The following is a 16,269-nucleotide window of genomic DNA, read 5'->3' on the forward strand; positions in this document are numbered from 1 at the left end:
CAGGCCGGGCCTCTGACAAAGCAGAACAATATCAAAGTCCAGGACCATGACAGGGCTTCTCTCGCTGGATATATTTTTAATATTTATGCAGACACAGGGGAAAAAAAAGTAATAAACTAAAACAACAAGTGAATTAGGCATGAAACACAACAGGATATTGCAGAGAGATTATGTTGTTTCCTTTTCGCCCGTGTGTCCCTCAGCGCTTGCCTGCCCTACGCAACATCCCCAGGCTGGCTTTAATTGCAGGGGGAGTGGGAACCGAAAATACTTTCTAAAATGCAGCAGAACTTTTTAAGAGCCTCAAACGCAGCCATCTACATATGGAAGGAACTGATGGGGAATTTCTTAAAATATTTGCCAGGTATGGACTGTGACAGGCCTGTGCAGGGGTCGAGGTACGACTTGTGTGTTGTGATAATGACTTTTTCCTGCCAAGACGCAGCGTGAAGCAAATGCTGTGCAGCTGTCTGAAGACAAGAGATAGAGCATATATGTATAGAGAGAGAGAGAGAGAGAGAGAGAGAGAGAGAGAGAGGGAGGGAGGGAGGGAGGGGAGGGGAAGGGGTGGGGTAGAGGCAAAAAGGGGAGAGAGTTGTGTTATGTTTGGATGTCAGGAGAGCACTGCTTCATGAGCGCCTGCTGGAATCTGCCGCTGGAAAGATAATAAAAGGATTAGCCCCGGTTTTTCTGGAGCATTTGGTCCTAAAACAGAATGTCTCATCTGTTTCCTCTCAATGAATTGCTTGAATACTTGAATGCCTTTGTCTATTGCATGAGCACAACAAACACAAGAGACATCGGTGCTGGTGGCAAAAAGCGCACATGGTCAGACAAAGATAAAGGACTTGGGATGGATGCAACTAAAACACTCTGAGACGGAGGCACTAGGGTTCCTATAAGTGCATGAGAACCTACTTAAATCCATATAGACTACAAACATAGTAGTTACAAATACACACAGAGAGTGTGTTTATTTTCTCTGGACCTCCAAGTTTATCTGCTGAAGTCCCAGATCAACATACATTCAATCCCTGTTGATTAGATGTGTTGATTCAAGCTTGAAAACATTTCACATTAGGTTCTGTTGAAAAAGCGGGAGCGTTTCAAGCCAACGTACTGTACGCGGCATCAATACCTCCTATAGTAAGAGTCACAATGTGCCCATTTTTACATGAATGCATTGCTGTGAACTTGTGCTTGTATGCGCTTGAAACCAGGGTGATCAGGAGGTTTGGGCGTGTTGCACAGTTTCACAGCGCCTCATGTCCGCAGACAGAGTCCAGTGGCTGGTTCACAGTGAGCCAAATTGTTCCCATGTTCACATATGGAAAACATCTCCAAAAACACACCTCCTCAGTGCAACATTTATGCATACACCAATGCACTATATAAACATACAAACATTCACCCAGTGTCTACTTGCTGTACTTGCTGTAGTAATGGCGACCAGTGTAACAGTCCAAATAGCAATAATAACAGCAACATAAGAAGACAAATTAAAGTCTGTAATCATACAACACACTGCTAAATCTGAATCAATCATTTGTGCACAAACAGCAAAGCGAAGGACTTTGCTGTTTGTAGTAGTTTACACTGAGCCAAAGAAGTAGAAGCACAAAAACCCTGAAGTGATGCAAAGTACAGGGTTCCAACTCAGACTAAAATGTTAAATTCCCTGACTTTTCCTGAATTTCACTGACTAAAAAGCTGAATTTCCATGACTTAGGATGAACGGGAAAAACCGGCCAAACTTTACAATTAGCTTTCCTGTCATCTACTATTAACATCCAATCTTTGAAGTCATCATTTTGTTGCCAAAGCAGTTGAAATTAGCATTTTCATGGAATGTTTGCCTTTGTTAACAGGTACAAGAAGAAGCATCTTTACTGAAGTGATCGTCAGTTGTTGATGAGCGCTAGGAGGATAAAACCACTCATGAAATACGGGAAACATGAGAAATAATGAGTTAAAAAATTATTACATTTTGATGAATGGCAACTAAAGTTTAAACATGCTATAAACAAATTCCCCTGATATTCCATAACTTGGCCCGCAGAATTGTCAAGTCCCCCGACTTCCCATGTCTGGACTAGACTTGAGTTTGTGTCTTCGATCAGCTCGGACGTGCATTAACACGCATCAGAATGGATCAGAATCAAGACGAATGTTTTACTCAAACTCGCAGAAAACAGACACAAAACACAACTTTATGTATAAAGACCCTCCACAGCTAATTTTACAAGCCACTGTTATTTAAAAAAAAAAAAACAAGACCTGGATTTTGAGAGTAAACAGGTGCTGCAGCAATATCACGGACTCAGTTTTTTTCAATTAGCATCAGGATTTGGATGGATTGCTGAACTTGAAGAGGGGTGAAGCCTCGAATTGAGCAAGACTAGCAAAACGTTGCCGACTATCCCTCTGTGGCTGCCTTCTCCAGACTACTGCATTTCTGCTCGTGTTTGGCTTGGATATGAAGCCAATTCACTTAATACTTGTGGGACAGCTAAACATTTAAAGCTCCTATTTAAAAGGATCAAGTGTAGGCATTGTTTGGTTATGTTAACCATATGTGTTGGCTTTTCATGATCTGAATCCCTTCTCAAAAAAACGGAGTGCTCGTGAAAATAAACATGGCTTCTCCCTACACAAATTGTGGACTAATTGTGTATTTGGACTAAATCATTCTTAAGGTTGGAGGGCTTTTTCCATTTGTGAAGGGACGTGGGGGAGTGACAGCTTGACATTGATTAGTGTGTTGACTTGTGGAATTGGAGACTTACCTGTAAAGAATACAACCACAAATCTATTTATACTGACAAGGCAGTGCTACTCTTACATCAGCTCACATCTTCAGTGGAAAAAAATAAAACAAGACTCTTTTTTATTTTTGCATGTTCCACTAAAAATACAGGAATTACCATAATAACTGTTTCTCAACCAAAACAAAATAAGAGTTTCTGTTGAAACGTAATCAGCAGTGAAGCAAGTCCAGTCTTATTTTTGGACACGATCGAAGTGGATCTTGCGTAGGAAAAATCATCTTGAAGGACTGTATTACATTGTGAAATATGTGCTTGTGTTTAATTCAAACAAAAAAACACAGATGGCTGTAATTATGAGACAAAGTAGACTTAAATTAAACCAACAAATACCACCTAATACCTTCAAATAGAAGCAAAATTATTTAGAAAGCTGATTATCAGGGAATTTGCTGTATGTGTTGTGAATCTGACCACTGGTGTCTGGCTTTTTTTGGATCTGGACCGTGTTGGGTGGGTAATTCTGTGGTTTCTGATGACTCACCATACACTTGTTAGGTTTCTCTCCAGAGTGGACCCTCATGTGAATGAGCAGCTTGTAGCGGGCGTTGAAGGGCTTGTAGCGCCGAATGCAACCCGCCCAGAAACAGGTGAAGTCCTCGCCCTTGCGTTGGTCAATGTGGACTTTCTCAATATGCCTCACAAGCTCCTCCTGCTGCTCATAAGCAGCACTGCAGTCAATCCAGCGACACACCTGCTTATCCGCCAGTGCTCCACCTCCGACTTCTTCCCTCTCAGGGACCGTGTGGGGCCCAGGAGGGCCTCCAGAGGTTGATTTAAGGCCCAGGGAAGAGACTGGTGTTATTTGCTGGCTCTGGTGATGTAGCGGGCCTCCAGGACTGGGCCCCACGTATTGGTGCAAGTGGTAAGGGGGAGGCATGGCAGATCGAGGCGGGTGGTGAGTGTGACGGAGGTGCCCGCTGCGACCGCTCAAATGATGGTGATGATGATAGTGGTGCTGAAAGAGTTCGTCTTCACTGGGGGAGAAGTCATCGAGGGGTTCCTGCTTAAGGGCAGCCCCAGATCGTTGGCCCCCATCTAGGAGACCCCCAGCTTCAGGCCCCGAATGCATCGTCCCAGACATCAGGGTCCCACTCATCAGCAGCCCCAACCCTTCCGAGCCGCCTCCTCCTCCCACTCCTCCCTCGGCTGTTCCTCCAGCCCTACGCCCCCGCAGCATGGAGCCCTGCTCCTCACACAGCCCCAGGCTCTGCCCGTGGCCCTGCTCCGGCTCCAAGAATGACACTGAAGAGGAGGACGAGGAGGAGGAGGAGGAAATGGACAGCAGGCAGGTGGCAGGTGAGGACAGCTGACAGCTCTCCTGTAGCGTGGCCTGCTGGGGGCTGCTGTGAGGTGGGGGCCTCTGGGGGGCTTCCCGGGAGCAGAAGATAGAGGGTGGGGACGTAGAAGAGGAGGAGGAAGAGGAGGAGAAGCCGGCACTGCTGGTGTGGCTGGGCGAGAGGTTAGCACGGAACCCGTTGACGCAAGCAACCATCGACATCTGGGAGGAGGAGCAGATGATTGCGGTGATATTGATCTCCTTAGAAGCAGCGCCAGTAGCTGATGGGGACCCGGTGGCAGCGACGTTGCCGATGCCAGCAGCGGCGGTGGACTGTGAGGCCAGGGACAGGCAGCGTCTCTTCAGACTGCTAGCACTGAGCAGCCGCGCTGAATGACGGGAGCCAGTTGGGGACAAAGCCAGCGGGGAGGAGCCATCTTCATTATTAAACGGTTGCACTGCGTCCCCTGACACAGCACTACCTGCACCGCTCACTGCGCATACGCCATTACCGCTGTTGCTAACATGCGGAGCTCCAACTATCTCGTCCCTTGGAACCTGCAAAACTTGGCCTGCCCTACAGGCGTGAAACCCGCCCTGAGATGTGCTATGGACCCCGGGCCCCGTGCCGGAGATCTTGTAGCCCATTGAGTTCTCCTGTTTGATCGGGTAAGGGACACAGGAGCGAGCCCCGTTGGCACCACAGCCCAGGCTGGGTGAGGCCCCCGGTAGGGTCCTCTGAAAGGCAGAGGAGGATCTGTAAGGAGGAAAACACAGAGAATATGAGCGCTATTAGCCCAGCGCGTGTTGACAGACACAGGCTGGTTCATCCTTCCCACCAGCAGCACTGTCAGAGTTCGCCTCCTGCTACCCCTCCTCTTCATATTTCTCTCATTTTACGTTAAAAAAAAATCCTGTCATCCTAAATGAGCCCCACTGACCTCAAATATTTCAACAGTTCAGCTTTGTAATGGAGTTATGGATCAAACGTTAACATTGTGGAGGTCATGGTAAGGATACAGTAACGTAAGGCAATGTTGCACACCAGCTAGCACAACTGATGATGATCCAAAGTGTTTTTATGAATAAATGAAACAGGATCTTCTTGTAGAGAGAGAATATGAATGGGCATTTAAAACTAAGAATAGAGTGAGGGGGCAGGGTTCGATGGCTACTGAGACTGAGAGGCCACTGGCTAGTGTGTCCATCTGACAGGCTTTGATGACACAAAAGGGTTAAACCCAACCCAACAGTGGGGATAAATAAGGAGTCACCTGTTTTGGTGGCATAATTGCAGACTATGAAGGGTCACCGTTTACAATACTGTGTATTATGGTGGGAATCTTTGCCCGGCTGAATGGGGAACCCAGGTCAGATTTCTCCATGCGTTGCTGTGATCTCCTACATAATCATTCCTGTCAGTTGGCTCATTATGGATTTTGTCCAAAGCCCCTGAGTGATGTGAGAAGAGCTCTCTTTTCTCCGGGCTGTCTCATGAAGGTATCGTCTTTGTCCCTTCCCCTGAGCACGCCTGGGGAAAAAACTAAACTAGCACTAGCTAGGACTGTAGAGAGCCACTGGCAGACTTTGTCATCGTTGTGGTTAATAAAGACTTGACCCCCTCCTACCCCTCCCTATTCAGAAGCGCCATTTCCTGTTTGGCTGTGGTGAAAAAAATTGAGAGACAATATGAGAAATGAACGTCTGTCTAGAAGCACTTTGGGTCGGATGACTGAGGATAGATTGAAAGAAAAAGGAGGAGGTGAAAGAAAGAGGACAAACGCCACGACACAGAAAGTCACTGTAAATAATTTCTGACTTGTCCAACAGAGGTCAAAGATTTCACATCAGAAGAATCCCATTCGAGTAATATAAATATTGTACTTTGGTCCCCTTTTGAGCGTTTTATCAGACTGCTTTCCAGCAACATATGTGTGCATCTGATTAAAAGATAATTAAAAAAAACATACTGTACCTACATATTGTCAGTAATAATACACCAAACAGGATCCAGTCAAAATTGTAACTGGAAAAAAAGGGATAATAGTGACAGTTTACCTGGTGTCTTGGTGAGGGCCACCCTGCAGAAGGAGGTCAGGTGTAGGTCTGCTGCAGTGGAGGCTCTGGGGGTAAAGCCCTTCTGAATGACCTCCAGCTGACAGCTGCAAGCTCTGCCCACATCGCATCAGGGCGCCCTCAGCTTCAAGCAGCTCAGCATCTGCATCCTTCTCAGAGCAGTAGACACCATTCACTGGAGAAAGAACAGGGACAATATTACTAAACTTTACAAACAATCAGAATGTAGCTGATCCACCATTTACATGTTTCCGCACTTGTTTTCCACATAGGAGGACAGGTACATCAGAGTATCGCTTTTACTGGCAGAGCAGTGATCCAGTGTCACCATTCAAATTAAAAGCTGGCAAAGTATATCTGTCAGTGTCCTGGAAGAATAATGAGTTTACGATGGGATCCATGCCATCAATGACATGCTGAAATGCTATCATATTATGAATATTCTTTTGAGCAATAATTGTTGGCTGCCATGTCCTGAAATATAGAAAGCTCTTTGGTAAAGTCCAACTGGTGGCAGTAAGAACAACGCCGGACAGTTGAATTGTCAAACATTATTACTGGAGTAATTGAAGAAATCTTTTCCAAATGGCATTGTATCCATTTTGGAAAAATAAACTAGGTCTAATTAATTTGTACAGAAAGTTCAGCCAGTAAAAGTGTTACCGTTTTATCATTCAAAGATTTAAATACACGCTGTTCCCTTAAATTTTAGTCAATCCTTTTGTGAACATTGTGACCTCATTAATGGATTTTATTAGTCATTCTATTTATATAATTTAAGAATTATTAATGAAAAAACTAACTTTACAAGAAGTGCGGTGTAAGTTCTCCTTTATTTAATTTATAAATGATAAGTCAAGGAGACTCTGATTTAAAAGCCCTCCTCTGTGATTTAAGTTTGGGTGTCAGTCCTAGTCCTCAAATACAAAAACTAAAAGCACTAAGCAGTGAGGAAAACACATGGAAATTAAAATCTTTTGATTCTTCATTGATATTTACTTCTTTTTTTTTTTTTTTTTAAAGAGTGTGGGTTTAAGATCTTTAATTGTATCATTCAAACCTTATTATTTGATGAAGACTACAGGTTTCATGAATGTTACCAAAAACATAATTAAAATAAGAAAGAGAAAAAGGAACATCGGAGGAGGGAGGGCCCAGTGTGAGGAAATGTTTGTGAAGGGTAAGCTGATATCCCCACACACGACCACGCGTCGTCACCTGTTCCAACATTCTTAACTCAATTTATCAAATTAAATTTTCTCTTAACAATGTTATTGATAATGTTATCACACACCATGAGCTATTATTAATAAAGTCACCCAAACATTCTGTATGTGTAAGAAAACATTTAAAAAGGGACTCAGAAAAAAAAGAAAGAATGGGACTTAAATGAACTAAATGTGAAATAGTGAGAAATATTCTGCAAAAATAAGGTTTTATGAAAAAGGAAGGGAAAAAAAGGCACACAAAGGAAAAGAAAGATATTCCAACATGAGTAACAGATGGAAAGAGGGTGTAAACAAAAGAGAAAAGGAGGAAATGTTTTGGAATATGGGAAAAAGATTATAAGAATGAACAAAAGACAAAAGAAAATAAGAGCGCTTTGTGGCCATGTTATTCTCAGTTTGGTGAACATCTTTCTTTTCACATTTCCCGCCTACAGCTGATGTGTCCACAGTTTCCTCTGCATTTGCCTTTTCGCGGGTCACAGCAGAAACACAAAGAAGTAGAGAAAAAGGCAAAGCGAGCAACACAAACAGTCCAGCCAAGGGACCGCGGGAACACCGCTGGTTTCACTCAGAAATGTTAACAGAAGGCAAGATGTCTTTCAGCTCTGGTCTGTTTTCAAGCAATACAAATCGTTCTGTTTATCATGTTTTGGATTGTTCCTTCTTTTTTTTGCCATTTGCTGGCGGAGCATCCCCACCAGTTAGTATATACAAGTGTGTTCCTGTATGAAAGTTTCAAGACCCGCTGATGTGAAGCCAAGTGTTTCCCTGCTTCCAGTCAGGAATAATTCGTTCAGGATGGCCAGAAGTGATATGAATCAAGATGGAAATGACTAACATCATCAGAGGTCTTTAAATTAGGCCTCAACTGTCCTTGAGCATGCACACAAAAGCACAAACAACGAAATAAAAACACTGTCATAATGGACTGGCAGTGGGTCAATGAGGCCTTGACTGAATGCACATGCTCTCTCACACACACACACACACACACACACACACACACACACACACACACACACACACACACACACACACACACACACACACACACACACACACACACACACACACACACACACACACACATATCGTATTGTGGTCACCAGTCTATAAGAAAAAACAGATCCACAGCGGGCAGCCCAATAAATCTAATGTGAACTATGAGACGATGCTCATTGCTCTGTTCCGTGATACAGAATAGATGTTTGCCAGGAAAAAGTTAACCACGTAAATGAGTTACACACAAAAGAAAAGACAAAGATGATCCATGAGCACTGAATACCTGTCGGCAAATTGTTTCACTAAAACAAGCTTTTTGGAAACATAGACGGTATGGCTCTAATTTATTTAGTCACTTAGCAGAATGAGGATGTAATCACAACACTGACACGCCATAGCTTTTTAGGTAATACTTGGTACCAAAAATTTGCATTAAATTGGAGTCCACCTGATGAATGTTTGAGTCAACACTTATTCTCCTTTTAGCTCTGTTTTTGGTCTCCACCAGATCATCATTTTCTCTATCTTCTGTTCAGTGATAGGTAGATAGCGTGCAGTCGGTTTTTAGCTGCTTGCAGCAGCTGGAACAGACAGCTGTAAGAGGTGGGAGTGAAGCAAATCTGTTGCAGCTGTAAAACCAAAACTATGAGCTGAAAGACACTGAAACGCACTGCAGAGCTGAGAGGGACTGCAGGTATAGGGATAATAGTCTGTGGGTTCATCTCGATAAGCCTCTCCTTTCACATATAAGGCCACGTGATTCAATAAAAAAATATTTATTATAGCTGCATTTAACACAATCTTGACCTGTTTGCCCAACTCAGAATATTGTAAATAGATTTTACATTGTTGACAGAAAATGATGCAGACAAACAAACCAATAGAGTCTACAGTAGCGTCAGAGTCCCTTTTGTTTGTAAGATGGTTTGTTCTTTTGTTCTTTCAGATGAAGTTACAAATAGATCCGCATTTTTTACCTTCGATGATTGTCTAAGTTTTACGTATTTTAATTCCATCTGGGAGTTGGCATGCCAATTTGTGGTAGATTCATCAACTGGACATAAAGAAAGACAATGAGTTTCACCTGATTTACTTGTTCAAATACAAACAGGTATGAGTACTTCCTACAAGAGCTAAAAAAATTTAAAAAAAAAGAACTGCTTTGCCTGTGGCCAACATTTGCAATGAGTGTTGCAACTAAGTGGACTTAAGTGTCTCCATCCTAGAGACACGGTCTGAATGTCTCCAGGACGTTAAAGTCAGAGTGTTAAATGAGTGTTAAAGGTCTTGATCCCCCCGCTGCAGAAAGTTAGCGCTCCAGTGATTTAGAGCTTTGCTACATTAACAGAATCAGTCATGCTCTGCTTGGAGAAACAGCAGGCTCCTCAGCATATGGTAGCTTGGATGGAACCCAACAGTAAATTCAGTTTATATTGAATGTGCCATGGTAATTCAGCGTTGAACATTTCATTGTGTGTTAGAGCCTAGTTTGATCAGGAAGTGGAAGCCAGAGAGAGCATCGGGGACGAGGTGAAATGTAAGACTTCCAGCAGAAGTGACAGGTAAAGAGGGAGTGTGTGTGTGTGTGTGTGTGTGTGTGTGTGTGTGTGTGTGTGTGTGTGTGTGTGTGTGTGTGTGTGTGTGTGTGTGTGTGTGTGTGTGTGTGTGTGTGTGTGTGTGCGCGAGTGTGAATGTGAATGAAAGAGAGTAGAGACAGATTGCTTTTCCTTTTATTGTGCGTAACTTATGGGTGGTCTGTTGAGCAAGGCAGCTATGTGTTCATCATATGTAACATTCCTTTGCCTCTGGGTTTGTGTGTATTGTATTGATGTTGTATTCTGGGGAAGAAAATGAGAATGAAGAATCTGTCTGTGTAATCCATTCATATAATTAAAAGACAAGAATTAAAGGTACCTGGTGCAGTTTTTAACCTCTGGTATCACTACGGAGTGATGTTTTTATGAATGAGTACCCTTTTTATTTGTATGATGTACCTACCAATTGGACCAACAATGATGTCAGCCACAGGTTTGTGAACGGCCGTTTTGAGGCCTCGAGTTCAGATTTTGGCCGTCGCCATCTTGCCAGTTCGGAGCGGTTTGTAGACAGAAGTGACCATATTTGGACGAGCTGGGGAGGAGCGAGCGGTGGATTCGACTAGGTCTGATTGGGAACCCAGCAATACTACGTCCCGCCCACATATAGCAGTAACCTGAATTCACCACAGGCATGTCAATCAAACAGACACACCGCAAAAACACAGCTTTTTGAGGTCTCATTTTCTAGTTAATGATGAGATTATTTTTAGATGGACTACCATAAAACTAATAAGAAGGATGGACTGTAGCTCACAACACTAAAATGACTAGTGGAAAACATGTATTGACTTCATATGTTATGAGACAAGTTGAATGGGAATCTATAGAGACAGAGCCTTTTTAGAGCCAACCCCTAGTGGCCTTTGGTGGTATTTCATCTTAAGACACTTTCGCATCTGCCTCATTTTTTGGACCCGGAAGTTTGTCTATGGTACCTACACAAACTAACAGGCAACACAATACACAAACCTATCACCTGTGTCAGGCAATTCCACATCTATAGTTGGTGGTAGTAAAATGTAAAGAAGCACAGCAATGTGCCAACAAGGATGTGCAGAAGAAGAAGGCTAGCCAGGAAACATAGAAATAATCAATAGTGGCAGCAAAATATATATATATATAAAAAAATTTTACTTTGCAAATACTTTATGAAGAAGGAAATTAAATCAACATGTTTGTTAGATCTAAAAGGATTCACACCATGTGTTTGGGTAATAAAAATGTAATGTAAAATCACCATTTGCTGCTTCATAAAAAAACTGCACAGGGTATCTTTGAGTTTTCAATCTGTTGCAATCCCACTATAGAAACAGAGGTTGGTATTGTGTGCAATCCTGGTAAAGTCTTTAGAACAAGCACGGTGGCACAGACCTCTGATACACAGTTGCAAGCATTCAGGCCCAATTAGGAGTGACGTCGTAAAGATGTGAGATCAGGGATGCAGGAGCCGAAAGACAGACAGAAAGAAAGGCAGGACAGAGCCAGAAGCACCAGGGGCAAGTGTTGTGTTCAGTACTGAGACCATGTACAGATGTGCTGGCTCATCCTCACAAAGAGCCACTGATGTTAGCATTGCCAAGTAAAGATGCAGGCACAAATAAGGACTCTATTGTTATCGGTGTCTTAAACACCTCCCCTAAAAAGAAGAAAAGGTTTCTGTTGGAACAGGAAAGAAACAGACCCTGTCAATAACGTGGCGTCTAATAATACTCTGTTAGATCCAAAGTGGTATCTTTCGTTCTATAAATGTCATCACATGGTATCTGTTGCTCACTCTGCCTCCTCTCCTGTATAATTAAAATACCACGTTCCTTTCAGTGAGCATCGCTAAAGGATGACGGTAAACTGAGGAGCTCACTGAGACGTACCAGAGGAGAGGTAACATTTAAGGAGCAGTGTGCCAGCGTGTGTGCTCCACTGGACATGAATGCATAAACTAATGCTTCAAACACAATTGCAATTATAAAGGGATAAATGTGGTTATTTGAGATCTTGTTTTGGGACATGTTTGATTATTTTTTTGGCTGAGGCTGTGGAGAGAAACAAGGAACTAATCACCCCCCAATATGCCTCTTCTGATGTCATCCATTTGTCATGTTTCCTTCTAGTCAAAATCCACTGGGAACATGGTGCACAGTTATAAAGCTCAGATGCATCGTAATCGTGAGTGGAAGGGGCTTTTGAATCTTTTTCCTGCCGATTAATGCAGCCACTGTGACCATGGAGGCTGAAAAATAAGACAATAGACAGCAACAATGTACAAATGCCGACTCCATAATTCTGATAATTAGGGCACGACTCATTCCTTAGCGGAAGGTTGTGGTCACCGTGCCTGTGATTACATTGATTGTTAAACACGCTTCACATAACTGGATGAGTTTCCCATTGCAAATCGTGGCCAGTTAGGGTGCGCTGTAATTGTACACCTCTTCAGGCTGCCTCAGGGGCTGATGATCAGAGTCATGTTCAAGTTCAGCAGTGTTGTGCCTTGGCTAAAAACTCTCTGCTGACCTCAGTGACTAATAAATGACTAATAAAGCAGAGCAGACATGTGTCTCCAATCTAACAGAACTTAACCCCTCTGAAACAACACGGCCATTATCCCAGGATACCCAGTTATGACTATATTACCATACAAAGCATTCCAATCTATATAGTATTGAAACGATCAAACCACATCATTGCATAGTTGAAAGTCTGTGTTGCCGTCTCCCTCAATGAATCTCTCTCCTTCTCACTCTCTGATACCATTTTTATCCACAGACAACTCTAGTCCACCATCTGATCAACAGATGGCCTGGACAGCATTATTAAGTGTAATTGGTGGTAATCTGGGGTGATTTTTTATTTTGGTGACACTTCATTTTCTATAATTCTCGCCTCTCCCTTTTAAGTCACCTAAGCGTTGTGTTAAGTGCCAGAGTGAGACTGCACTTGTGCCAGTGTTTAATGCATTCAAGTCTTTGGAGACATGCAGGCCTCAATGAAAAGCAGATGTGCAGATGGATGGATGGTTTAAGGAGAGGAAAAGGGGAGCGATCAGAGGTGTACTGTACTTAAAGCAGGAGGAGGCTGTTAGGGAGGGAGGGAGGGAGGGAGAGAAAGAGGGCAGGGGGGTGGGGGGTGTCAGGCGTGTGATGCAAACATCTGAACCCAAAGTTACAACAAGCTGCCAAAACCGCAAGACAGATGCATCTGGAAATCCAATGTGACACCTCAACTGGCCCCACTTTGGCTCCATAAATCATAACATTCAGCACTTAAACAGTTAATAATGATCATTTTATTCCCGTCTGCCCCAACACCACCACCTGCCAGGGTTCTCCCCCTACCCTTCCTCTCTTTCAACATGAGACAGGTCAACACATACTGCAGGACTTTGTAGTGGGATGCTCTGGTTGTGCGTCTTGTCCGGTGCAGATGTTGTGTATTAGGGTCCAAAGCCTTTCCCGGCTTCTTTGAATCTCATAACTCATGTCTATATTTGTGTCTGCTGCATAGGCCCGGAACTTATTTGTTTGCTTAGTAATGGATGTATGATTGAAAACCTGGGGGCACAAGTAAATGAAAAATAACAATGTCTAGAGAGGAAGTGCCTCTTAAAGCAGGTGCGGGGCGAGGGAAGAAGAAAAACTCTATTAAATTGCTGTTGGAGCACAGAAATGTCAGTGTTTTTGTAGCAGGATTACCAGTACCAGCAGACATGAGAACTTTCATGAGGATAAAATCAATTTGTTAAGGCTGATTTTAGCCACTCACAACCAGGTATCTTTGTTCCTCGCTGTTTTCTCATGGTCAGCTTGGTCGCATAACAACCCCAGCTCATCTACTAGAAAGTCAAACACAAAGGATGAACCCCAGAGTGCAGGAAGAGAAAACTCATGGAGCTCCAAATACATCCAGCTGCAAACGAAAACTATTTCTGGGACAACAGCATGAAAATATCTTACTCCAAAAAAGTAATAAGATTAAAGAAATCGTTAGTATACTATAAATAACAATTGAAAACTGCTGTGAGCTCAGCCGTCCAAAGAAACCTCTGTGGATACAACTGGTTGTTGCTGCTAAGTGGCTACACAGTTTTAAGTCGCACTGATGAACGCGGTGGTCGGTAAATGATTAGTTCTCGTGCCTTTTAGAGAGGAGGGAACATGTTGTGGGAAGCAGGCGTCCTCATCATACCGAGCTCTTCAAATGGAGCAGTGCTAACCGCAGTCATGAACACAAACAAATAGTTGGCAGCCAACAACCTTCCCATCCCTAACCCCACCAACCCTCCCATCCCCAACCCCACCAACCTATCCCACCCACCCCATTCCAGTGCCAGACTCGGTGCCCAACAAATCCCAAAGACGAGCTACTTTACCGCACTGCTAAAAGAGAGGGCGCCGTCAGTCCAAAGCCAAACACAGGACAGAAGGCTTTAGGATTATGTGACTCTGCACACACACATCTTTGTCTCTTCCACACATGTACACACAATTCCCACTTAAAAAGAATACACTCACAAAATATCACAAGGGAAGATGCACTGAATGGCTGTGATCCTCCCTGATCACACTCTACAAACTCCAAACAGTCATCACAGCCAATTGTTCTCTGCTGTCCTCCCTGATTACTATAATTAAAACCTTACACTTGTGCATGTCACCACCTGGTGGTAGCACCTTGTCACTGGTGGTGCCTTTGAGGCCGTCCCTTTCTGAGAACAAAGACATTCAGCAGGTGATCTGCAAGACTTTAAAAAAAAGGGTTGTCTGAGAGAAAACCTGTAGATACTGAGGGTTGATGCTCAAATCAGTCAGACTGTGGTTACATTTTGAAGCACATGGTCTAACCTCAGAACAGCCACTAATACAGTATAGCTCACATCATGGCAGTTTTGCGAGTCTGTCATTTTTTCAATGGCAGACACCTAAATTAAGTGACAAAGCTTCAGATGCAACGTATCAACATGTTATCATTTTGAGGTGTTAATTCAAAAAGGGTTTAATAGAGCATATGACTGCACGCACAATCATGAAAGATTCAAAGGAAAGAAATGTGGTTCAATAAATTATTATATTTTCTGTGCTAAAGTTTCAAATTAGGACATACCTATCTATATTTGTCATGCAAATTGGATCATAGTTTTTTTTTTGTCAATATTATGAAAAGTGTTTTTAAATGTGAAATGGAGAAATACAAGCCCTTTATTCTAAGCTACAGTATGAAGGACTTAGGTGTAATTTGCATAATGTAAATTTGTACATACTAATGAAGGAACTGTTTTGTTGTCAAGTGACATTTCAACTATGTCACAGCTTTTCCTGTTTAATAAAAGCTTTTGCATATTTAGGTTTAAGTGGCCTTAAAAGGAGATCTTATCTTACCCGCTTTAAACCTACCTGATGCTCATTCATGTTTAGCTGTAACAGTATGATCGGACTCAAAGAAGTGAGTGATTAGCATAAGCAGTGATAAACACAACATGATATCTGAACAGAAAAAAAACAAAAAAACCATGCAGCCTACAGAAAGCCAGACTTAAACATTAAGAACCTCAAGGAAATGGCCACACAGTACTCAGAGACATTGTTTGCACACTGACCTCCTGGGAAGGGCAGTAAAAAAACAAAAACAAAACACCACAGCAATGATTGATTATCACCAAAGTAAGCATATCCTCTGTCTTCAAGTCAAAATCTTTTAGAACATTTGTTAATATAGCAAAAATGTGCATAGTCAACAAACCACATGAAAGCCACAAGTAGCCACAACTCTGTCCAGACGATCACTATGATAACAAGATTTGGCCCACAAATCTTTACACTGCCAGGATTAATCACAGACAATCGCAAAGTTTCAGAAGGAGTGCTTAGCCAGACCACATCCTATAATTTGACAGCGAGGCCAAACAGTGCACAAAGCATCAGTCAGGAACACGGACTGATTTGATAGACCGGCAGACTGACAAATAGTGATGCACTTGGCTGGCAGTCATGACAGGGACGCCTGGCTTAGTGACAGACACCTTTATAGGGGTGGTGAACAACATGGCTCCGGAGCCAGGCCAAGAGCGCTGAAACCTCGGCATGGGATCAGGAGGTGCTTCAAAGCCAGACAAGAGGTTGCTCTGTTTGGGGAGGCAGCAGTAAATACTGGCACGCTGATGTAGCCAGTCCAGGGTTTTGGGACTGACGAGCACTCGAAGTACCACACCCTCAGAGAAAGTGTGGTACACTCCTTAGCAGAATCAAGTCATATCTTTCAATAACTGA

At 43.0% G+C, this 16,269-nt stretch overlaps 1 protein-coding gene across 1 annotated transcript in view; it reads right to left on the reverse strand.

Annotated features, from left to right (window-relative positions):
• LOC138618919 (zinc finger protein GLIS1) overlaps positions 1 to 16,269 on the reverse strand; it is a 71,261-nt gene that overhangs the window by 35,802 nt on the left and 19,190 nt on the right. Inside the window, exons 3-4 of the mRNA XM_069695013.1 lie at positions 6,163 to 6,355; positions 3,310 to 4,861 (exon numbers count right to left, since the gene is read on the reverse strand). Of these exons, the coding sequence (XP_069551114.1) occupies positions 3,310 to 4,861; positions 6,163 to 6,355 (1,745 nt within the window). The remainder of the gene's footprint in view (positions 1 to 3,309; positions 4,862 to 6,162; positions 6,356 to 16,269) is intronic.

The sequence above is a fragment of the Brachyistius frenatus genome, unplaced genomic scaffold (genome assembly GCF_029030835.1).
Source record: "Brachyistius frenatus isolate BFR_SWC_R1_liver_20210118 unplaced genomic scaffold, ASM2903083v1 Contig_18, whole genome shotgun sequence".
NCBI lineage: Eukaryota > Metazoa > Chordata > Actinopteri > Embiotocidae > Brachyistius > Brachyistius frenatus.